Below are 19,805 nucleotides of genomic sequence, written 5' to 3'. Positions count from 1 at the left end.
GAGGAGCAGAAAAAAAGGGAGAATAAAGGGGGTGGGGAGAGAGGCAGTGGAGTAAAGGAAGACAGGGTGGGGAGAGGAAGGTACAAGAAGTAGAGTGGTAGAGAACCACAATAACCTCAAGGATATTCTTTACCAAAAAACTGCCTAAGGGTGGTATTATAACACAGTAAAGACTAAGACCATGCTTTTTTGTCCACTGATGACATTTGCTGCCTTAAGTATGATACATATATATCATCATCATATGATGATGTACAGACACACCACTCATTCCCACAATGAGACTGAATCATATCCACACTGATAAAAAATGTTATGTCTCTGATATATGTTGCATGTCTTAAAGAACTAGCAACAATTCATGGAAAGAGAATGTGAATTGGCTGTACTGTAGGTAATCTGCTGAAGCTTTTATATTGTGAGAGGTCATTTCACTTTTTTTTTTGTGGTTATAAAATAATTAAAAACGGGGGCCTCCCTCGTGGCACAAGGGGTTACAAGGGGTTAAGATGTAACCTATGAAGCTATTCGCAGCCACTGCAGCACGAGTTTGGTCCCTGGCCAGGGAGGTGACCCACATGGCGCAGCAGACCTCTCCTGACTCACCTGCTGCTCCCCTCAGTAGTGTATTTCAGATCTGCCTGTTCTGTTCCCAACTTTGTCTCTGGTGAATCCTCTCATCCTCAAACCTCTGGCCTGTACCCCACTTCTTGTATGCATAAATAAATAAATCTTAAAAAAATAAAATAATTAAAAACAACCCACCCCAAAACAAAAGAATAAATGAGATACTAAATGGTAATTTTACATAAAAATTTCTTTGACGGATTCACAGTAGCAAAAAGGCTCTTTTATGGCTCACATGGGCTGATTGTTCATTTTGACAAGAAGAGCTAAAAGTAATTGTTTCTTTTTGTTGAGCTGCTGTTACCTCATGCAAAATCACAGAACAACATTAGGCTTGAGAATAATTCTGTCTCCAAGTAATTTATTTTCTCACTTTCTCCTATTTTATATTACCGACAATTAAAAAAATTATTTGTTGTGCCTTTGGTATTCCATCTGCAATAGCTACTTGTTCTATTCTGTAAGAATTCTTTGTCATTTTATAGTAAACCTATGTGACTACCAAGTATAAGATCAAAACAGAACCTACATTTTAGATATGGAATAAAAAATAAGAACAGTCAATGAAGCTATCAAGAGACTAAAATCAGGGCCTCCCTGATGGCACAGGGGTTGAGACGCAACCTATGAAGCAATTCGCGGCCACTGCAGCACAAGTTCGATCCCTGGCTGGCCAGGGAGAAACCCACATGGTGGGATAGACCTCTCCTATCTCGCCTACTGCTCCCCTCGGCAGTGCACTTCGGTCCGTCTGCCTGTTCTGTTCCCCGCTCTGTCTCTGGTGAATCCTCTCACCCCCCCCCCCCCCCGCATCTCTGGCCTGTGCCCCAATTCTTGTATAAAAATAGATAAATCTTTAAAAAAAAAAAGAGACTAAAATCATCTTTCTGGACAATATTCATTATAATTAATACTGTGGAAGGAAAAAATTTAGAAGAAAAAAACCCACCAAAAGCCATTGAGGATTTGTTATTTATATTATCAGAACTACTCTAATTTAGTGAGATCAAAATGAATGAGGTGTATTCAAGATAATGTTCCTATGAAAGAATATACTAGTAGGAATTAATCTTCCCATCATTTCATTTATATAGAGCATGAGAATAACAATTCAGGTAAATGTTATTTTTTTAAAAAAATATTTATTTATTTATTTATTTATTTATTTATTTATTTATTTATTTATGCAAGCACTGGGTACAGTCAGAAGCACGGGAGGGTGAGAGAATTCACCAGAGCCAGAGCGGGGAGCAGAACAGGCAGACTGACGAAATGCACTGCTGAGGGGAGCAGCGGGCACAGCAGGAGAGGTCTGCACACCATGTGGGACCCTTGCCTGTGGCCAGGGATCAAACCAGCGCTGCAGAGGCTGCGGGCAGCTTCGCAGCCCAGTGCTCAACTGCTGCGCCACCAGGGGAGGCCCTGTTATTCTTTTTTTTCAGTGGTAGTATAAGTAAATGTTTTTAAAGTAACAATAGTGATAGTGTTAGGGGGTGGAGTCCAGAAACACAGCTTCGTTGGGACCAGGTACTATCCCTTGCCCTCCTCCGCATAAGAGTGGCACCTAGAAGTTGGCTACAATTAAGCCCCTTTGAAATTGTGTTCGGAAGACCCTTCCAGGCCTCAGTTCTGAAAGCCAGTCCGGAAATAGCTCAAGATTGCTGGATCACACAATATGTGAAACACATCCAGGAGGTTCTGGCAGTAATTCATAACTTTGCAACCTCGAGAATCTCTATGCCTCCTGATCAACCATTGCATCCCTTCAAACCTGGAGATCAGGTCTTACTGAAGACCTGGCAGAGTGGGGATGCCCAAAACCAGCTGTCAGAAAAATGGACTGGTCCATATGACGTTTTGCTAAGCACACATACTTCTCTGAAACTTGCAGGTATAAAACCCTGGGTACATCATTCCAGAGTTAAGAAAGCGCCAGAAGGAACTGACCCAGAGACGAAGTCCCATTGGTCTTGTGAACCCATTGAAGACTTGAGATATTTGTTTAAGAAACAGAAAAAAACTTGAATGTTACTGACTTCTTTTCCAGTTATTGTTGCAGGATACCCAAGAACTCGTTTTTTTTTTTTTTTTTTTTTCTGAAGAAACCCTGAGAAAAAAACTAACATGCTCTAACCAATCTCTTCCTTTCAAAGTTTAGGAGATGTGAAATAACATCTAGGATCATGCATATGCTGACAGTTTTTTTTACATAGAAAGGTTTTTTTAATCTTGATTTTGTTATTTCCTATCAACTTTTGTTTTTTTTACTTTGAAGTTTTTTTTCTGCTTGTTTTTTTATTGTCACTTTGGCCTATCAGACAAACTGCAGTTGTATGGGATATCCCACGCGTGATGAATGGTAACTAAAGAGCTCTTTGTGTCTATACATTGTCTGTCTGTATGTCCTTGTGTCTAACCGTCTTGACCTCCAGTGATTGACAAATTGGTATACATGGTGCCCATAGACGTTGGAAAAAAAAAAAAAAAAGAGTCTCCAGTTATGAGAAAAACAAAAAGTTATGGTTTGATTGTCAACATTGTGCTACTGAACTAAGCCGGTGCCTTCATAGAGATTGAATATTGTTGTTTCTGTTAATTTTCTGATATTTATGGCAAAACTTCCCAGAAATCTAAATTCAAGTACAAATTTGGTAGCCTGTCATTTGACTGATGCAAGGAAATTTTGTGGAACCTCAGTAGAGCTCCTGAGACACTCCACAAAGTTTGGAAGGGAAGCATTGTCACTTGGGAAAATGGTAAAACTTTGGTATGTACAAAATGTTAACAGTAGTTTTCTAAAACGTGTATATATATAAAAAAAAAAACCTCTCAGTATCGGGTATGTATGTAAATTGTCAATGGTGATTGTCACCTTGTAATATTGTATAATTCAATTGTTTCACATCTACAGAAATTGTTTCTGGAAATATAGGGAGAAAAGGTCTCAACAGATTCCTATTGATGGAACTGTTGAGAGAAAAAAACTTTCCTACAAAGGACTGAATAGACCTGGAAATACACCTGACATTTACTAAGGTTTCTTTGACATAATACTGGAAATTTTTTTTATGCATTCTGCCCTGAATCCACAAAGTTTTTGTTTTGTTTTGTTTTGAGTAACAAGGATCTGCAGCAAGGTTGCAATTTTTTTTTCTAGGAAAGCTAACTTGTCACATTTTCTCTCCCCTTGATACCAACACGGCATACAAATAGTGGTAGTAATTTTTGCTACTTATCTTAGAGTCTGTTTTTGCATAACTTCCATAGGGATTTTGTCTGTTTTAACAAAAAAATTGGACGTGAGTTTGATTGTGTGGCTTTGTGTGGAGTTCTTCCAAAAAGTTGAAAAAGAGCTGAACCAAGAAGAGGAGAACCTGTTTGCCTTGTTTGTAGGGTTCCAGAGACCTCCAAAGAAGGTGAGGAAGCTTGCCTCCATTGGCAGGACTGGACAAGCCGGCCAACGAAAATGCCCTGGTACCCTCGAGAAGAGGAAAGTCCAGGTGGAGTCTGATGAGACCAACTTTATACCTGAAGCCTACATCGACTGGATGCCACCGGTTCGCTCTGATCCTGTATGGAGTATTTCAACAAAGCCAGCTAAAAATTGCTGTTAGTTATTTACTACCCTGTGATTTTATGCAAAAATAGGGAAAATGGTTTAAAAGTAGATTTAGTTTGCAAACTTTTGCTATGCTGTTAATAGTTTGGGATCAAGGTTGAGAAAATTTGTGTTTTACATCAGTTGAACCATTTTCAGATTTTTTTTTTCCTGTGATTTTTACATATCTGCTGTCTTGTTTTGGCTAATGCCTCCAGATGTTTTTTTTTTTGGCTTGAACTGATGAACTATTTTTCCTGGAGTAGAGGACTTTTGCTTTCCACAATGGACAAATACCTAGAGAGACTGGTTTTCTTTCACACTGGAACCTGAAAAAATGTTCATCTGAGACTGCATCCCAACCTCCATAATATTTGATCTTCATCACCATGGAAATGGTGGCAAAAAGTGAAAAGGGGTAATTGTTAGGGGGAAAAGGATGTCCCAAAGCTAATTCCATATAGGCTTTGTGGACTCCACCCCCACCCCAGGTCAAAGCCAAAGACACTGGGAACTCCAAATCCCATCACCACCAAAGGGAAGGTGGCTGGGACCTGAGGGTGGGGTTAAGCAGCCAGGTTGATATAAAGGCAGACACGTGGGCTTTGGGGGACCCCCATTTTGGCTCTCCGACAGCTCGCAGTGTCCGGCCAGCTCTGGGAGTGACTTTGGGTTTCCAGGTCGTTGGATCGGGTAGGACGCATTAAAGATTTTATTTCCCTATTTTCTCCCTGAGTTGTACATTTTCCTTATTTCCTTTTCTCTTGTAAATAAACCTTTTATTAACCTTTTGTGTATGTCTGTAGTAGAGTATTCATAAGTCCCTTTAAAGCGCGCGGGTGAGGACCCATAGCCAGGAACCCGTTTAATATCGGGGTTGCTCTATAACAATAGTAATAGATTATAAAACTTTTCAATATTTTTCTGTAGATTTTTTTAATTGAGGTAACATTGGTTTACAACATTGTATAAGATTTAGGGGAATAGGTTCACACCTCTTCAGATGTATGTTACACAACACATCCACTACCAAAGTACCCAACATCCTCCAACATAGCCCAATGGTCTCCTCCCATTTTTACCTACCCTCCCCCCTCTAGTAGCCTCAATTCTGCAGTCCTATTTCTAGGGCTTGTTTTGTTTCAATTTTGTTCATTTGTTTTGTTTCTTTATGTTCCACAGAAGAGAGTTTATTAACATTTATATTAACATTATGTTTATTGAGGTAACACTGACTTACACTATATATATTTTAAGTGTACAGGTTTACAACTCTAAAAATGTATATTATCACACCATGCTCACCACTGAAGCACCAATAATCCTCCACTATAGTCCATTGAGCTCTCTTCCCTCTTCACTTTCATCCCCATCCATCCTCTGCAGTCAGATTTCTGGGATTTGTTTTTGTCTGTTACTTCACTTTGGTTTTTATATTACACATAAGTGAAACCATCTGGTATTTGTTTTTCTCCTTCTGATTTATTCTCCTTAGCATAATGTCCTCGAGATCCATCCATATTGTTGCAAATTGCAAGAATGCATCCTTTCCTATTTTTTAAATATATAGCTGAGTAGTATTCCACTTTGTATATATACATCTTCTCTATCCATTCATCTGTTATTGGGTAAATAGGTTTTTTTCCATACTTGGCTATCGTAAATAGTGCTGCAACAAACATAGGCATTCCCTTTATTCTGTTGTATTCTTTTTTTTTTTTATTTTTTTAATTTTCTAGAGGCATGCCTTATTTATTTATTTATTTATTATTTGTTTGTTTTGGTTTATACATGCACTGGGTACAGTCAGAAGCGCGGGAGGGCGAGAGAATTCACCAGAGCCAGAGCGGGATGCAGAGCAGGCAGAAGGACCGAAGTACACCGCTGAGGGGAGCAGCGGGCGGCAGGAGAGGTCTGCACACCATGTGGGACCCTCCTCCGGTGGCCGGGGAGCAGCCAGGGATCGAACCAGCGCCGCAGAGGTTGCGGGCAGCCTCGCAACCCAGCGCTCAACCGCTGCGCCACCGGGGAGGCCCTTCTGTTGTATTCTTCAGGTAGACACTTAGGAGAGGTACTGCTGGATCATACAGTGAATCTGTCTTTAATATTTTGAGAAAGCTCCATACTGTTTTCCAGAGGCAAGTCTATATCCTACATATGGTGTTTGAGAATTACTTTTTCTCCATATTCTCATGAATATTTTTTGTTTTTCAGGAGGTGCTATCTTATTGTGGTTTTGATTTGCATTTCCCTGATGGTAAGTAATGATATAAATTTTTCTATGTGCCTGCTGGCTATCTGTATGTCTTCCTTGGAAAGAGTCTGTTAAGCTCTTCTGCCCATTTTTGTATTGAATTCTTTGTTTTCTTATTGTTTAATTGTATGAGTTCTTTGTACATTTTGGATATTAGCCCCTTGTTGGATGTATGAAGTGAAAAATTTTCTCCCCATTTAGTAGGGTGGATGTCTTTTGTCTTAATGATAGTTTGTTTTGCTGTGCAGAAGCTCTTTAGTTTTATGTAGTTCATTTGTTTATTTTTAACTTTGCTTCCACTGCTACTGTAGTTAAGCTTGCAAAGACATCCCTGGAGCCAAGATCATTAAACACTTAAAAAAATGACTATTGAGTACTTCTATTTTTGGATGTGAGAAACTTTACTAAGACTGTCTATGATCTCATTTAATTCTCACAAGAAGCCACTGGGGTTAGTACCATTATCATTATTGCCATCTTATGGATGAGAAAAACTGAGGCTCAAATAATTTTAGTGATTTGCTCAAAGTTACACAGGTGGAACTGATACTAGAATCCAAATCACTTTTGGCTCAAAGCCCATAGCCTGAACCATTTGCTATCCAGACTCCAACATAAAAAGATATTGCTAAGCGGCTATGATGGAACATGGAGATTAACTGATGCATTTAATTACAAAAAGAGGAAGTTATTTTAGTGTCTAGCAGTGACAACAACAAAAAGCAGTAAGAGAGGGCCTCCCCGGTGGCGCAGCGGTTGAGCGCTGGGTTGCGAAGCTGCCCGCAACCTCTGCAGTGCCGGTTCAATCCCCAGCTGCTCCCCTGCCACTGGAGGAGGGTCCCACATGGCGCGCAAACCTCTCCTGCCGCCCGCTGCTCCCCTCAGCAGTGTACTTCGGTCCTTCTGCCTGCTCTGCTCCCCGCTCTGGCTCTGGTGAATTCCCACACCCTCCCATGTGCTTCTGACTGTACCCAGTGCATGTATAAACAAAACAAACAAACAAATAAATAAAATAAAATAAAAAGCGTGCCTCTAAAAAAAAAAAAAAAAAAAAAGCAGTAAGAGATTCCATAAATGGCAGTTAAAAAGGATTGGCCTTTTTAATAGCTCTGATAAACTGGGAAATTCTTTTAGACATTTCTTCAATGATATCAGCCTTGAGTTAATAACAAATAGTAGTTTCTAAGCAATTCAGTTGCATTTTGAAAACTATTTGGTGTTTGCATTTAAGCTTTATGCAATCTAGGCAACTTTGAAGGGATGAGCTGTTGGTATCACCTGGGCACTGAAACTTTGAAGTGTGGTATCTTCCAGAGAATTAAAGGTTTCCCTTGTGTTTGTTTTCCAAGAGCCCCTTTTTTGATGCTTGAGTTTACACAGGTGGAAAAAACTGCTCTACTTTATCCCTGTGTTAGGAAGCTGCTCTTCTTTCTTGGACAATATAAATGTTTTCAACTAGGAAACACTAGGAAAACTTCCAGACCAAGCCTGCCTGGTATCTAATATGTGTACAGGTCAAAGTAATAAATTATGATGCTACATAGTGTTTTTTATCAATTTCTAAATATTGATTTGCAGCAAGAATTTTTAAGTAACTACATATTGTACTTTCACTAAAAAATTCCAAGGTTGTACCAGAAAAAAAACCACCTGTAAATTAACATTGTGAATGAAGTTATTTTGAGAACCAAGGGAAAACAGATATAACAGTCACTAGGTGCCTGGGCTGAGCACAATCTGAGAAGAAAAAAGTAGTGTGTAAGTAACATGATATTGAAGAAAACTAAAATACTTACCTCGGACAGCATAGCCATCTTTTACTGATGCTGGGAATGGGGGTAGGTTGTCTTTTGCATATACGTCTTGAGCTAGAACTCGACCCATTCCATCTAAGAGAAACAAACAAACAAAAAAAAGAATATTGAGAGCAATGGGCATGTGTGATCAATAAGGCTTGTATACGGACTCAGTCAGACCTCCTGATTTCATTCACAAGGAATAGAAGACAGAAGGAAGAGATACATATTGGATCTGAAATAAAAGATCAGATTCAGTTAATGGTAATTAATACTAATGCTTGCAGAGATTATTTGAAAATGAATAGCTAGTCATTAAAGATGTGTTTAAATTGATAATCCTTTAACAAGCCAAAGGTAATTTTCTTTAAAAGGAACATTTTCATATTCATTTCACTTCTAGAAGAATGTTCATTAATAGTAAAATACTTATGCCATATATTTAAAAAAAATGCAGAAATGTACATGTAAATAATCTTAACTATGTTAAGCTATATGTGTTTATACTAACAGAAAAAGGGAAGGCCAGACATGAAAATAGAAAGCATTCAATATTTCAGTACATTATAATTACATATGATTTTATTACATTTGCTATGTACTTTTCTGAAAATTCCTGAGTTTTCTATAAAAAGCATGCCATATAACCAGTTAAGTTTTCTTTTCTTTTCTTTTTAAAAAGATTTATTTATTTATAAAAGAACTGGGGTACAGGCCAGATGCACGGGAGGGTAAGAGGTTTCACCAGAGACAGAATGGGGAACAGAACAGGCAGACTGATGAAATACACTGCTGAAGGGAGCAGCGGGCAAGGCAGGAGAGGTCTGCCAGTGCCATATGGGATTCTCGCAGGCCAGCGGGGATAGAACCGGCGCTGCAGAGGCTGCGGACAACTTTACAGGGCTGTGCTCAACCACCTGCACCACCAAGGGAGGCCCTGTAAGTTTTTTTTTCTTAAGTAAAGGACCTTTCATATCATTTCATTTAAATTTTAGTTTTTATTTTGACTTTATCAACTTAAAAAATTAGTATAAGAAGAGAAATAGCAACTATCATGTGACCACTTTGGGTGACTATCAGCTTTGTCAAGAGCTCAAGAATTTAGAACTAGTGCCAAAAGAACAAAAGTTTCAAGAGTCTTGACCAATTCCTTAAGTCTTCTAGTCAGGATCTGTCATTATTATTATTTTTTATTCTTTAAAAGATTTATTTATTTTTATACAAGAGCTGGGGTACAGGCCAGAGGCACGGGAGGGTGAGAGGATTCATCAGAGACAGAACAGGGAGCAGAACAGGCAGACTGACAGAAATACACCGCTGAGGGAAGCACGGGCAAGACAGGGGAGGTCAGCTGGTATGTGTAGGACCCTTGCAGGACCCTGCACTGTGGAGGCTGTGGACAGCTTCACAGCACTGTGCTCAACCCTCTGCATCACCGGGGAGGCCCTGTCATTATTATTATTTTAAAAAAGTAAAATAATAATAAACAGGAGGTGGAAAGGAAGATGAGGAAACACCCCCCCACCCCCCCACCCCCCCACCCCCCCCACCCCCGCAAAGAAATTAGCATTTGAATAGTGAACTTGATTTGGATCAACATGGTGGCAGGGAAATGCTGTGAGTAAGTCCTCCCATTAAAAAAAAGTTAATAGGGAGGAAAAGCGGCAGGTTCCTGTGAAAAACAGGACAGGGAAAATAAACCAGCAACTCTGGCAAACTGCCCGAAGAGGAAAGTTGCCATAAAAGAGGCTGAAAAGAGAGGAAAGCTCAGAACCCTGCTACTCTCCCCACCAAGTCGGCACACTCCAACCAACAGAAAGAAAAACAACAATGAGAACAAACTACAGATCAAGCGGGACTGTGAGTGGAAAGGAACTATTGCAGGCACCGCACCCCGTGACCAGGTACTATGGAGAACTGTGCGGGAATTGCCACAGAGATGAGCAAGTGGCTCTGGGCGCCAGTAGAGGAAGATAAGGACTCCACAGAGAGACCAGACCTACAAATAGCCCAAGGCCAGACAGTAAGTTTGTGTGGGAAAAAGTGTGTACGCTCAAAACACATATGTGGATTGTGGCTGCCCAGGTCCCTGCGTCCATCACCTAGGTTCGTGGGGTGACATGTGTGAACTGTCACTGAGGTGAATGACCCTCACTGAGTAATCAAAAGCCAGGTGCTCAGGCAGGGGAGCGGGGTTCAAAAGTCGCCATTTCTGCGGACACTGAACTGGGTTACCACCCACATCCCGCATCTGAGGTCTTCGGAACTGAGACCCAGGGCTTGAAATTTGGGGCATGGGATCCCCCCACAATGTGTGGCAGGGGGCAGACACAGCACCCTCACACCGTTGAGCCATTCCATGCCATCCCCACTCAGTCCCCCGGAGACCCACAGGAAAAAGCACAGCTCTGGAAGGATTATAGGAAAGATATCTGGTGCCACCTAGCGATCAGAACAAAACCACCAACTTCCTAATAGTTGGAAGTCAGGGTTTCCAAAAGCACCCTCGGGTTCCGAGGGGGAGTGTGCCACAGATGGGGGTAAGAAGGGAAACAAGGTGTGGTGCAAGACCCCATTCTGGAACTGAGAGCCAGGTGCAGGATCTGGGGCTTGGGACATGCCCATAGGGGCACTGCACAGGGTGACAGCTGTCAAATTGGATCTGAGACCCTGACATTGAGAACTAGAGTGCAGAATTCAAGGCACGGGATCCACACAGCCACGGGCACAGGACCGGGTGAACACGGGGCACACACAGCACCCAGCATGAGCAATAGCCCCTGTGCCGTGCTCCCTTCCCCTCCTCTATTTCTCAGAGAACTACAGGGGAAAAGCATAGATCAGCAAGTACAGGTCTCCTAGTGACCAGAGAAAAATCACCAACTAACTGATTGCCAGTTGGAACTGAATAAATATGGAGGGAGGGAACTGTAAGAGACAGTGCCCAGCAACACAGCCACAGCATCAACACCCTGGTGGAGTTTTGGCCTACCAGTGCTGGTCTCAGTCCGGTAAACAGTTTTCAATGCCCCCTGAAGGAGCAATCCAAAGAGATGCCTGCCAACACCAGTGGCACAATGTCCCAACACATAGAACAAATTAGAAAGCAAACAGCAGGGAGAAGAAAAATACAAATAACCAAGCAAATATGCAGGAGAAGGACACACCACAAAAAGAAAATCAGTCACCAGAGTGCAACAATGACATGGAAGAACTTTTCTGCCTGTCAGATAGAAAATTAATAATCATCATGATTAAAAAGTATAATGAGATGAGACAAATAATCAATCAACTGAAGAACAAAAATGAGACCTTAAGAAAGAAAATAAAAGGAGGAGACTGAATAGTGAACTCAATGAAGTACACTGCCCTCCCAAGTGTGGGTGGGTTCATTCAATAAGATGAAAGCCTAGAGCAAAGGTGGAGGAAGGCATTTGACTCTTTTGCTTCCTGCCTACCAGTTTGAGCTAGGACATTGGTTGTTTCATGCCATAAGATTGGGATTTATAACATGAGCTCCCCTGCCTCACAAGGCTTCAGACTTGGATTAGAATTACACCACTGGCTTTCCTGTGTATCCAGATTGCAGATGGCAGATGATGGGATTTTCTAAGCCTTCATAATCACATGAGAAAATTAAATCTTCATGTGTATATCTGTATCTATATCTCCATCTATTGATTTTGTTTCTCTGGAGAACTCAAATATAAATATGATAGAAATAAACCATATGGGCAAAGGAACTTTGATGAGGGTGTTAAGAACATTCAACGGGAAAAGGACAATTGTTTCAATAAAGAGTGTTGGGAAAAACTGGATATCCAAAGGCAAAGAATAAAGTTGGATTTTGTCTTCCCCTTTATAAACAAAATTAATTCAAAATAGATTAATGAGCTAAATGTAAGACCTAAAAGTATAGAATTCTAAAAACATAGGGGAAAAGCTTGAGGACATTGGATTTGGCAGGGATTTCTTGAATATAACCCCCAAAGCACAGGCAACTATAACAAAAATAAACAAACTGGAGTATATCAGACTTAAAAACTTTTGTGCACCAAAGAATATAATCAACAGACTATAAAAGGTAACCTATGAAATGGGAGGTAGAAGCAGTCCAAATATCTGTTGATGGAAATGGAGAGAGAAAAACATCCATGATACAACATGGATGGAAACTTGGAGCAATTATGCTAGTGAAATGTCAGTCACAAAAAGATACACTTCATGATTCCACTTATATGAGGTATTGAAAGTAGTCATTCTTAGAAAGTAGAATGGCATTCACAGGGGGCTAGGATGAGGAGTATGTTTAGTGGGTATACTGTTTAAGGGGTATAGACTTTCAGATTTGCAGTATGAAAAAGTTCTTCAGATTTGCTTCACAACAATGTGAATTTACTTAATGCTTCTAAATGGTACATTTAATAATGGTTAACTACTAAAGATAGAGTTTCCATATGATCCAGCAATTCCACTCCTAGGTATTTACCCAAAGGACACAGAAACATTAATTCCAAAGAGCACCTGCACCCCTATGTTTATAGCAGCACTGTTTACAATAGCTAAGCTTTGGAAACAACCCAAATGCCCCAAAATAGATGACTGGATCAAGAAGATGTGGTACATATACACCATGGAATATTACTCAGCATTCAAAAAAGATAAACACATGCAATTTGCAGCAACATGGATGAAGCTGGAAGGGATCATGCTCAGCGAAATAAGCCAGAAAGAGAAAGAAAAATACCAGATAGTCTCACTCATAACAAGAATCTAGAAAACCTAAATAAGGGACCAGGAAAAAGAATAACTATAAGAAAGAAAAAATCAAAATCAACAATTATGAATCAGAGACACACTATGGGGGGGAGAGTGGGGAAAAGAGGGACGGGTCAAAATAAGAGGGTTGCAGTTATATGGGGAATATAAAAAAAATTCAACCATAAAAACATGACAGATCTTTAATAAGGATTTACTGGAATTTAAAAAAAAATAATGGTTAAGATGGTAAATTTTCTTATGTGTGTTTCAATACAGTAAAATTTGAAAAAATTATGCTCAGTAGAAGCCAGTCACAAAGACCACATATTATATGATGTCATTGCATGAAATGTCCAGAATAGGCAAATCTGCAGAGATAGAAAGTAGACAGTAGTTGCTTAGAGCTGTAGGTGATAGCAATATGATAACTAAAAGGGCTAAGTTTTTTTTTTGAGGTGATGAAAATGTTCTAAAATCGACTGGTTACAGTGGCACATATCTGTGAATATACTAAAAACCCTTGAACTGTATAACTTAAGTGGGTGAATTGTGTGGTGCATGGATTGATTGTATCTCAATAAAGCTTTTTTTAAAATTAAGGGATAAGGATAAGATACTTAAAGACTATTTCTCTCATTTCAACATATTGCTATATTTAGAACAGTCAAGAGAGGTCATATTCATAGTGCATATATGCCATCTGGATTTATAGACCTTCAAATATCATGAAAAGTGTTTTATTTGAAAAGAAAGAACTGATTCATACTTGGCTAAGATTATTAAAATAAATTTAACAACATATATAATTGAGTGGCTTTTTATTTTGGACTAATGATAACTGTAGGAGTTGTAATCTTTAAAGTAAATTAGATCCCTACTGGAAATGTTTTTGATATTATATCAAGTAGATATACCAGCAGATAAAATGTGCATTACCTCAAGTTTTGGTCTAAAAATCAAAAGGAAAGGATTTGAAGAGAAATATACAACTCAGTCGAAATGGTAAGGGCTCCCAATTGGCAGCATATGCCAGAAGACTGAAGAAATATATATCGTATACACCTCTCCCTTCTACACAAGTAACTATATCCATATCTCTCAGTAGGATTTAGGACTAAACAATGATAGCTCTTAGAAGCATTCAGGATTAGACTTTATTCAATGTTTGACCAGATGGTCTATTTGGGAACTTAAAAAGTATGTGATCGGGCTATAAATTACTTCACTATATGGGACAGTCTTTCTTGCATGCACATGGATACTTACATAGATGTTAAGCCATTTCTTTGCCCATAGGTGGAGCCTCAGTAACACTGCTGAAAAAACTTTGGGCATGTGATTTTAGAAAGTGATATACAGACTTCAAACTTCAATGGAAACCAGGTTGCAGTAACTTCTCAACCAGATGTTATGACTATTTTAAGTTTAGTATTTGTTAGAAAAACAACAGTGAGCAACAGAAGTTGTGTGAGCCAAAGTCTTACTTCAAGATATGATTTCAGGAAACATTAGCAAAATTTCTTTCCCCCAGTTGCTGTACTCCAGAGAGCTACATTTATAATAAGCAAAAGATGACTTGCCCAATATATAATTAATATAACTAGTATTCTTTCTTAGGAACATTTGGTGGTGGGAGTTTATAGCTCTTCACAGTTTGCAGTGAGCATTTCATTTGTAGAAAGTCAGGTTGTGTGCCAAGATGTTCTAGCCCTGCTTTCAGAGCCTGAGGAGATGATGTTCCATTCTGTTCTAGTTTTCCTAGACACTGTATTCCCAAAGCTTTGTATAATAAAGAATTTATTCAATCTGATGATGATTACACAACAAATATGCATACATCTAGATTCTGTAGTAGTCAGAAATCTTAGAGGTAGGATTATATTTCACTGGGGACCTACAAGCTATATATACAATTAAGTCATTGTAGGAGGTTGAGATGAAGGAAAGAGTGGAAAAGACTGATGATTTACACTGTTTTGTGTGGCAGAATGGTTGGTCAAAAGGTGGTACCTTTTTATGTTGTCAGCAGGATACACATACATAAGAGGATAATGGTAATTAATGAATCGTCTACTCTCTGAAGTACTAGCTTTTTCACACTGTGGTGACTAACCTGAAAAATATCTTTAGAAAGAGTAACTGATTCAATTGGCTGACAATGGGCCAACATACAAGGAAAATCAAGACAGATTATAAGTTGAATATGATTTGTGAGCATTGAGCCCAAATGTATTCTTCAAATGGTAAAGTAAAATTATTTAATTTGTTTGGTTGGGCATTTATCTATATCTATCTATCTCTATCTCTATCTCTCTCTATATCTATATATATAGGACCCAGATAGTACTCTCTTCTTGCTCCCTAAATTAAGATGTTAGAAGAATTGATTGGCTTTGGATGCAAGAGGGAAAGCTTAATTTCTCAGAGTCACTTACCAAAATGATTCCACAGTTGTAAAGCTCCACGTAGTTAGTTGTAATAAGAATTTGGAGGAAGTCAAGGGAAAACTCTTGAGTTCAGTGGTTCAGGAAATTGATTCTTTGTCCTTACTTTAGCTAACTAAGGTATTATCAGCTACATGAATCAGGAGTCTAAGAAGAGTGTAAGGTAATAGAAGGGTAAAAGGAAAAGATACAATCCAAGACTTCCTAATTAAAAAAAAAATGACATAATATAAAACTTGGATATAAATCAGTTTGTTATTGATTATATGGTTTTCAAACATTCACTTAAGTTCATTGTAATAACATTGATGCTGCAACATTTAAAAACCACACCTCATCAAATCTATGCGAGAGACTAACAGAAAGATCTTTTTGATCTCACAGCTATCCATATGCTCACCAAAATAGTTGAGAAGGTAGTCTTAATACCTATACTTACTCTGGCCAGAAATTGAGACTACTAAGAGCGGGAGAGAGGGAGAAAGAACAAAATGTGGAGGGGGCTCAGTGGACTATGGTGGAAGATTATGGTTGCCTGAGTGTTAGGTATGGTGTAGTAACATATATCTGAAGGGTGTGACCCAATACCAAATCATGTACAGTGTTGTAAACCAATGTTACTTCAATTAAAAAAAAAGTACATATCTGTTCAAAGTGGTGTTGCATAGTACATTTGTATTTTTCTAACTATAGTATGTTCATTACTGGCCCATGTGGTTGATGTGTGAAGGAAAGCATTACAAGTTCTTATGTCATAAAATAAAATTAGTTTTATGCAAGGTTATAGAATTTGGAATAAATATAAATGTTGTGCTTAAGTCATGATTTAGCAATACAAAAAGATGCAATAGAATTGGTAGTGAGTTAGTTCTTCAGTTGGGTTGTATCTTCATGATGTCTACTTATTATTGAGTGGCATAACTTACACCTGTGTTACATATATTTATTTCTATATATAAGCTATTAAGTTTTAAAAATAACTGTGTAACTCTAAGCATTTAGCTTAATTAAGATGAAATATATTTTAGAGGAAATATTACTTTTAAAAAATATCGAAAATGTTCTTGAGGTCACAGAAAATATTTCAATTGAGAGTAAGTTCACTGAAGTGGCAACCTTGCCAAACCCAGGTGAAACGAAAGAGGTATCACTGATAAATGGATAGCACTTATGTTCAAGGAGTGAATTTGTTGGTCAAGATTTTTGTACAAAGAAAATATTCTTTCTATAGTTTGAATAATTTAAATTCTGCTTTTTTTGGTAATTTTTCAATCACTGCCTTATAAACTGTCATATATTCCACAAGGAAAAAAAATTTTTCTTAGCATAATTTCTGTAATTTTGAACCACATATCTTACCTAGTATCCTAAAAATAATTCTAACCTTTTTAAAGCATTGATTGGTCCCATATTAGGATAGAAATACTGGTGGGCTTAATTCTATATCATTAAATCAAAGTAAGGAAATTAGTAAAACAGTAATGTCGTTGAATCATTTGGCGAGATGTTAACAGTTGATATGTTTTTGAGCATGTCAGCCAAGGACATTGGGATTCTACAGAAAAGGAGTTTAGAGAAAAAGAGAAAAAATTAATATTCCTTTAAAATTAAAATATTTTAATATTAAGTAAATTGTTTTTGGAAAAACTGAGCTTAAGTTTTAAAAATAATTACAAATCCATTCCAGTTTTGTACACATTCAGATATGTTACAAAGAGTGTTGTGGATTACAATGGAATCCTGTGTCTCTGAATTTCTTCATATTTTTTGTCTCACCATTAGATGAAAGGAATATTTGGGTTTTCCTGGCACATAACCCATGCAATTGGGGTACAATAGGCTGCAGGAGTTGCAAAATCCTTACTTAAAAAATAAAAGAAAACAGTAAAAATAACTACTAGAGGGTTGTATGCTCTAATGGGAAAGTTAATAGCATCAATATACTTCAAACTTAAATGAAACTATTGCCAAGTTTTCATTCTTGGTAATTGCTGTATTTCCAAGTCCTTTTTTTTTTTTTTCCATTTAAGTTTGTCTCTTTTCATTTGCACTAATTTTCTTTCTAAAGTTTGGAAAATCTTGTGTATTTACATGAATTTTCATAACTTTACTAATACAATATTAAGTATGGATAAGGATTGTTATTATTTCTTTTTTTAAACTTTATTTTCTTACATCATTATTAATTTATGGACAGTACTTGAATTTTCCCTTTATGTGTAGTCCCCATAGTTATTTCTAATATTCTGACATCTTTCTTGGAAATTTTAGTCATTATAGTAATAAAGTATTTTGATGCTATTCTTCCCTAGAAAATTTCTATTTACTCTATTTTAACTGAAATACTTTTTCCATTGCTTGCATTTGAATTTTAACCCTATTAATGTAGGTAGGACACATTAAAATAGAAGCTACGTAAAAAGATTGCTTAATAAAATATACTGAATAAGACATGTATATTTAAAATGTGAAAAGATAATGAGGTACGCAAAAAGAATGGAAAACTAAGAATCATATTTAAATATTATCCTTATTTTAACCTCCTATATGTTTAATAAAAACTGTATGAATTAACTTAAAGAAATATTAAAAATTAATTTTCCCTACTTTTTAAAGTATGAATTATTTTCTCCAAAATTGCTTAAGGTGAAAGAGATTTATTTATTTATTTTAAGATTTATTTACATATGCATACAAGAACTGGGGTGTAGACCAGAAGTGCGGGGGGTGAGAGGATTCACCAGAAAGAGTGGGAAGCAGAACAGGCAGATCTACTGAAATACACTGCCAAGGGGAGCAGTGGGCTAGACAGGAGAGGTAAAATATGCTTAAAAAGAGATTCACTCCTACACTGCTGGTGGGAATGCAAACTGGTCCAAACACTATGGAAAGCTGTGTGGAGGTTCCTCAGACTACTAAAAATAGAGATACCATATGATCCAGCAATTCCACTACTAGGGATCTACCCAAAGGACACAAAAACACTACTTCAAAAGAATACCTGTACCCCTATGTTTATTGCAGCACTATTTATAATAGGTAAGACTTGGAAACAACCTAAATGCCCCAAAATAGGTGACTGGATTAAGAAGATGTGGTATGTATACACAATGGAATACTTTTCAGCAATCAAAAAATATGTTAGAATGAAAAAGAAAAATATTGGATGGTTTCACTAATAGGAGGAATATAGGGGAAACAAATAAGGCATTAGGGAAAAAAATAATAACCATAAAAAACATAAGAAATAAAACAAAAATAATCAGACAACTATAAATCAGAGACATTCTGCAGGGGAGGGGAGGGATCAAAATGAGAGAGGGAACAGCACAAGGCACTATGGTGATGGTGCACAGGTGAACTGGTGGTGGAAATTCTATGGGGAATACACCTGAGAAAAGAAAGCAAACATTGTTAAAAAAAAATGAAAAATGATGCAAAATGTAAATAAATAAATAAATAAAAGAGGGATTCATACATGAAAACGTATAATGGTGTGCACAGAAATGCAATGTAGGAAGATTAGTATACATGGTTGCTTAGGCCAACATTTTAGATCTATGTGCTTACTAATTACTTCTAATTAGCTTACTAAGCTAATTTTATTCAATCATAAATTATAAAAGTAACTCCCCCATACAAGGGGGCTTCTTGAGTACATACTGTGATAACAGCAATACATATGGTACCCACTCTACTGGGGGAAAAAGCACGTGTACATAAAGGATTGGTAATAAAATTATAATCTTTGGATATGATGAACAGCACAACTACCTAGACATTGTGAGTATATACATACATATGTACACAAACACACACATATAAAGAGGGAGTGGGACTTAGTGAGATGTCAATGTTGAGGAATTCAGAGAGAAGTATACAGGGAATGATCTTATAATAAGCATAAATAGAGAGGTACAATAAGATGCACTTATTTTAGAGGTATAATGAAGTTAATGAAGTAGAGGCCGAAAGATGAGACTATCTTTGACCACAGTCAAAGAAAAATCTACAGTTAATGCCAGCACAGATCAATATCACAGAAAATATTTGCAAGTAAACAGGATTATCTTAGGTGACGATCTCACTAGATTGGAGATAGAAATTGGAGGCAACAATTTGGATAATAAAATATATATGCTTTTAGTTGAAATATTTAAATATCTAAATTTTTCTGCTTCAATTTTATAAAGTTCAATCAGAGATAACCAGAAAAACAGTGAAAATTGCTAGTTAATTTTTCTAATGAGATAGGGTAAACATGCCTGAATGACTTGGGTGGGTGGAATATAAATGTGATTATATCAAAATGCATATGGGATCCA

General features: G+C 37.6%; 1 protein-coding gene across 9 annotated transcripts in view; it reads right to left on the bottom strand.

The window, feature by feature from the left end:
* The window catches only part of GPHN (gephyrin), a gene marked incomplete at both ends in the record, with an annotated part of 440,211 nt that overhangs the window by 82,721 nt on the left and 337,685 nt on the right, over positions 1-19,805 (bottom strand). For all 9 annotated transcript variants that reach the window (XM_084239836.1, XM_084239843.1, XM_084239839.1 and 6 more), the window contains one exon: positions 8,276-8,368. In XM_084239836.1, coding sequence (XP_084095962.1) covers positions 8,276-8,368 — 93 coding nt within the window. The remainder of the gene's footprint in view (positions 1-8,275; positions 8,369-19,805) is intronic.

The sequence above is a fragment of the Talpa europaea genome (genome assembly GCF_964194135.1).
Source record: "Talpa europaea genome assembly, chromosome: 8".
Taxonomy (NCBI): domain Eukaryota; kingdom Metazoa; phylum Chordata; class Mammalia; order Eulipotyphla; family Talpidae; genus Talpa; species Talpa europaea.
This window is presented reverse-complemented; position numbering and strand designations above follow the sequence as displayed.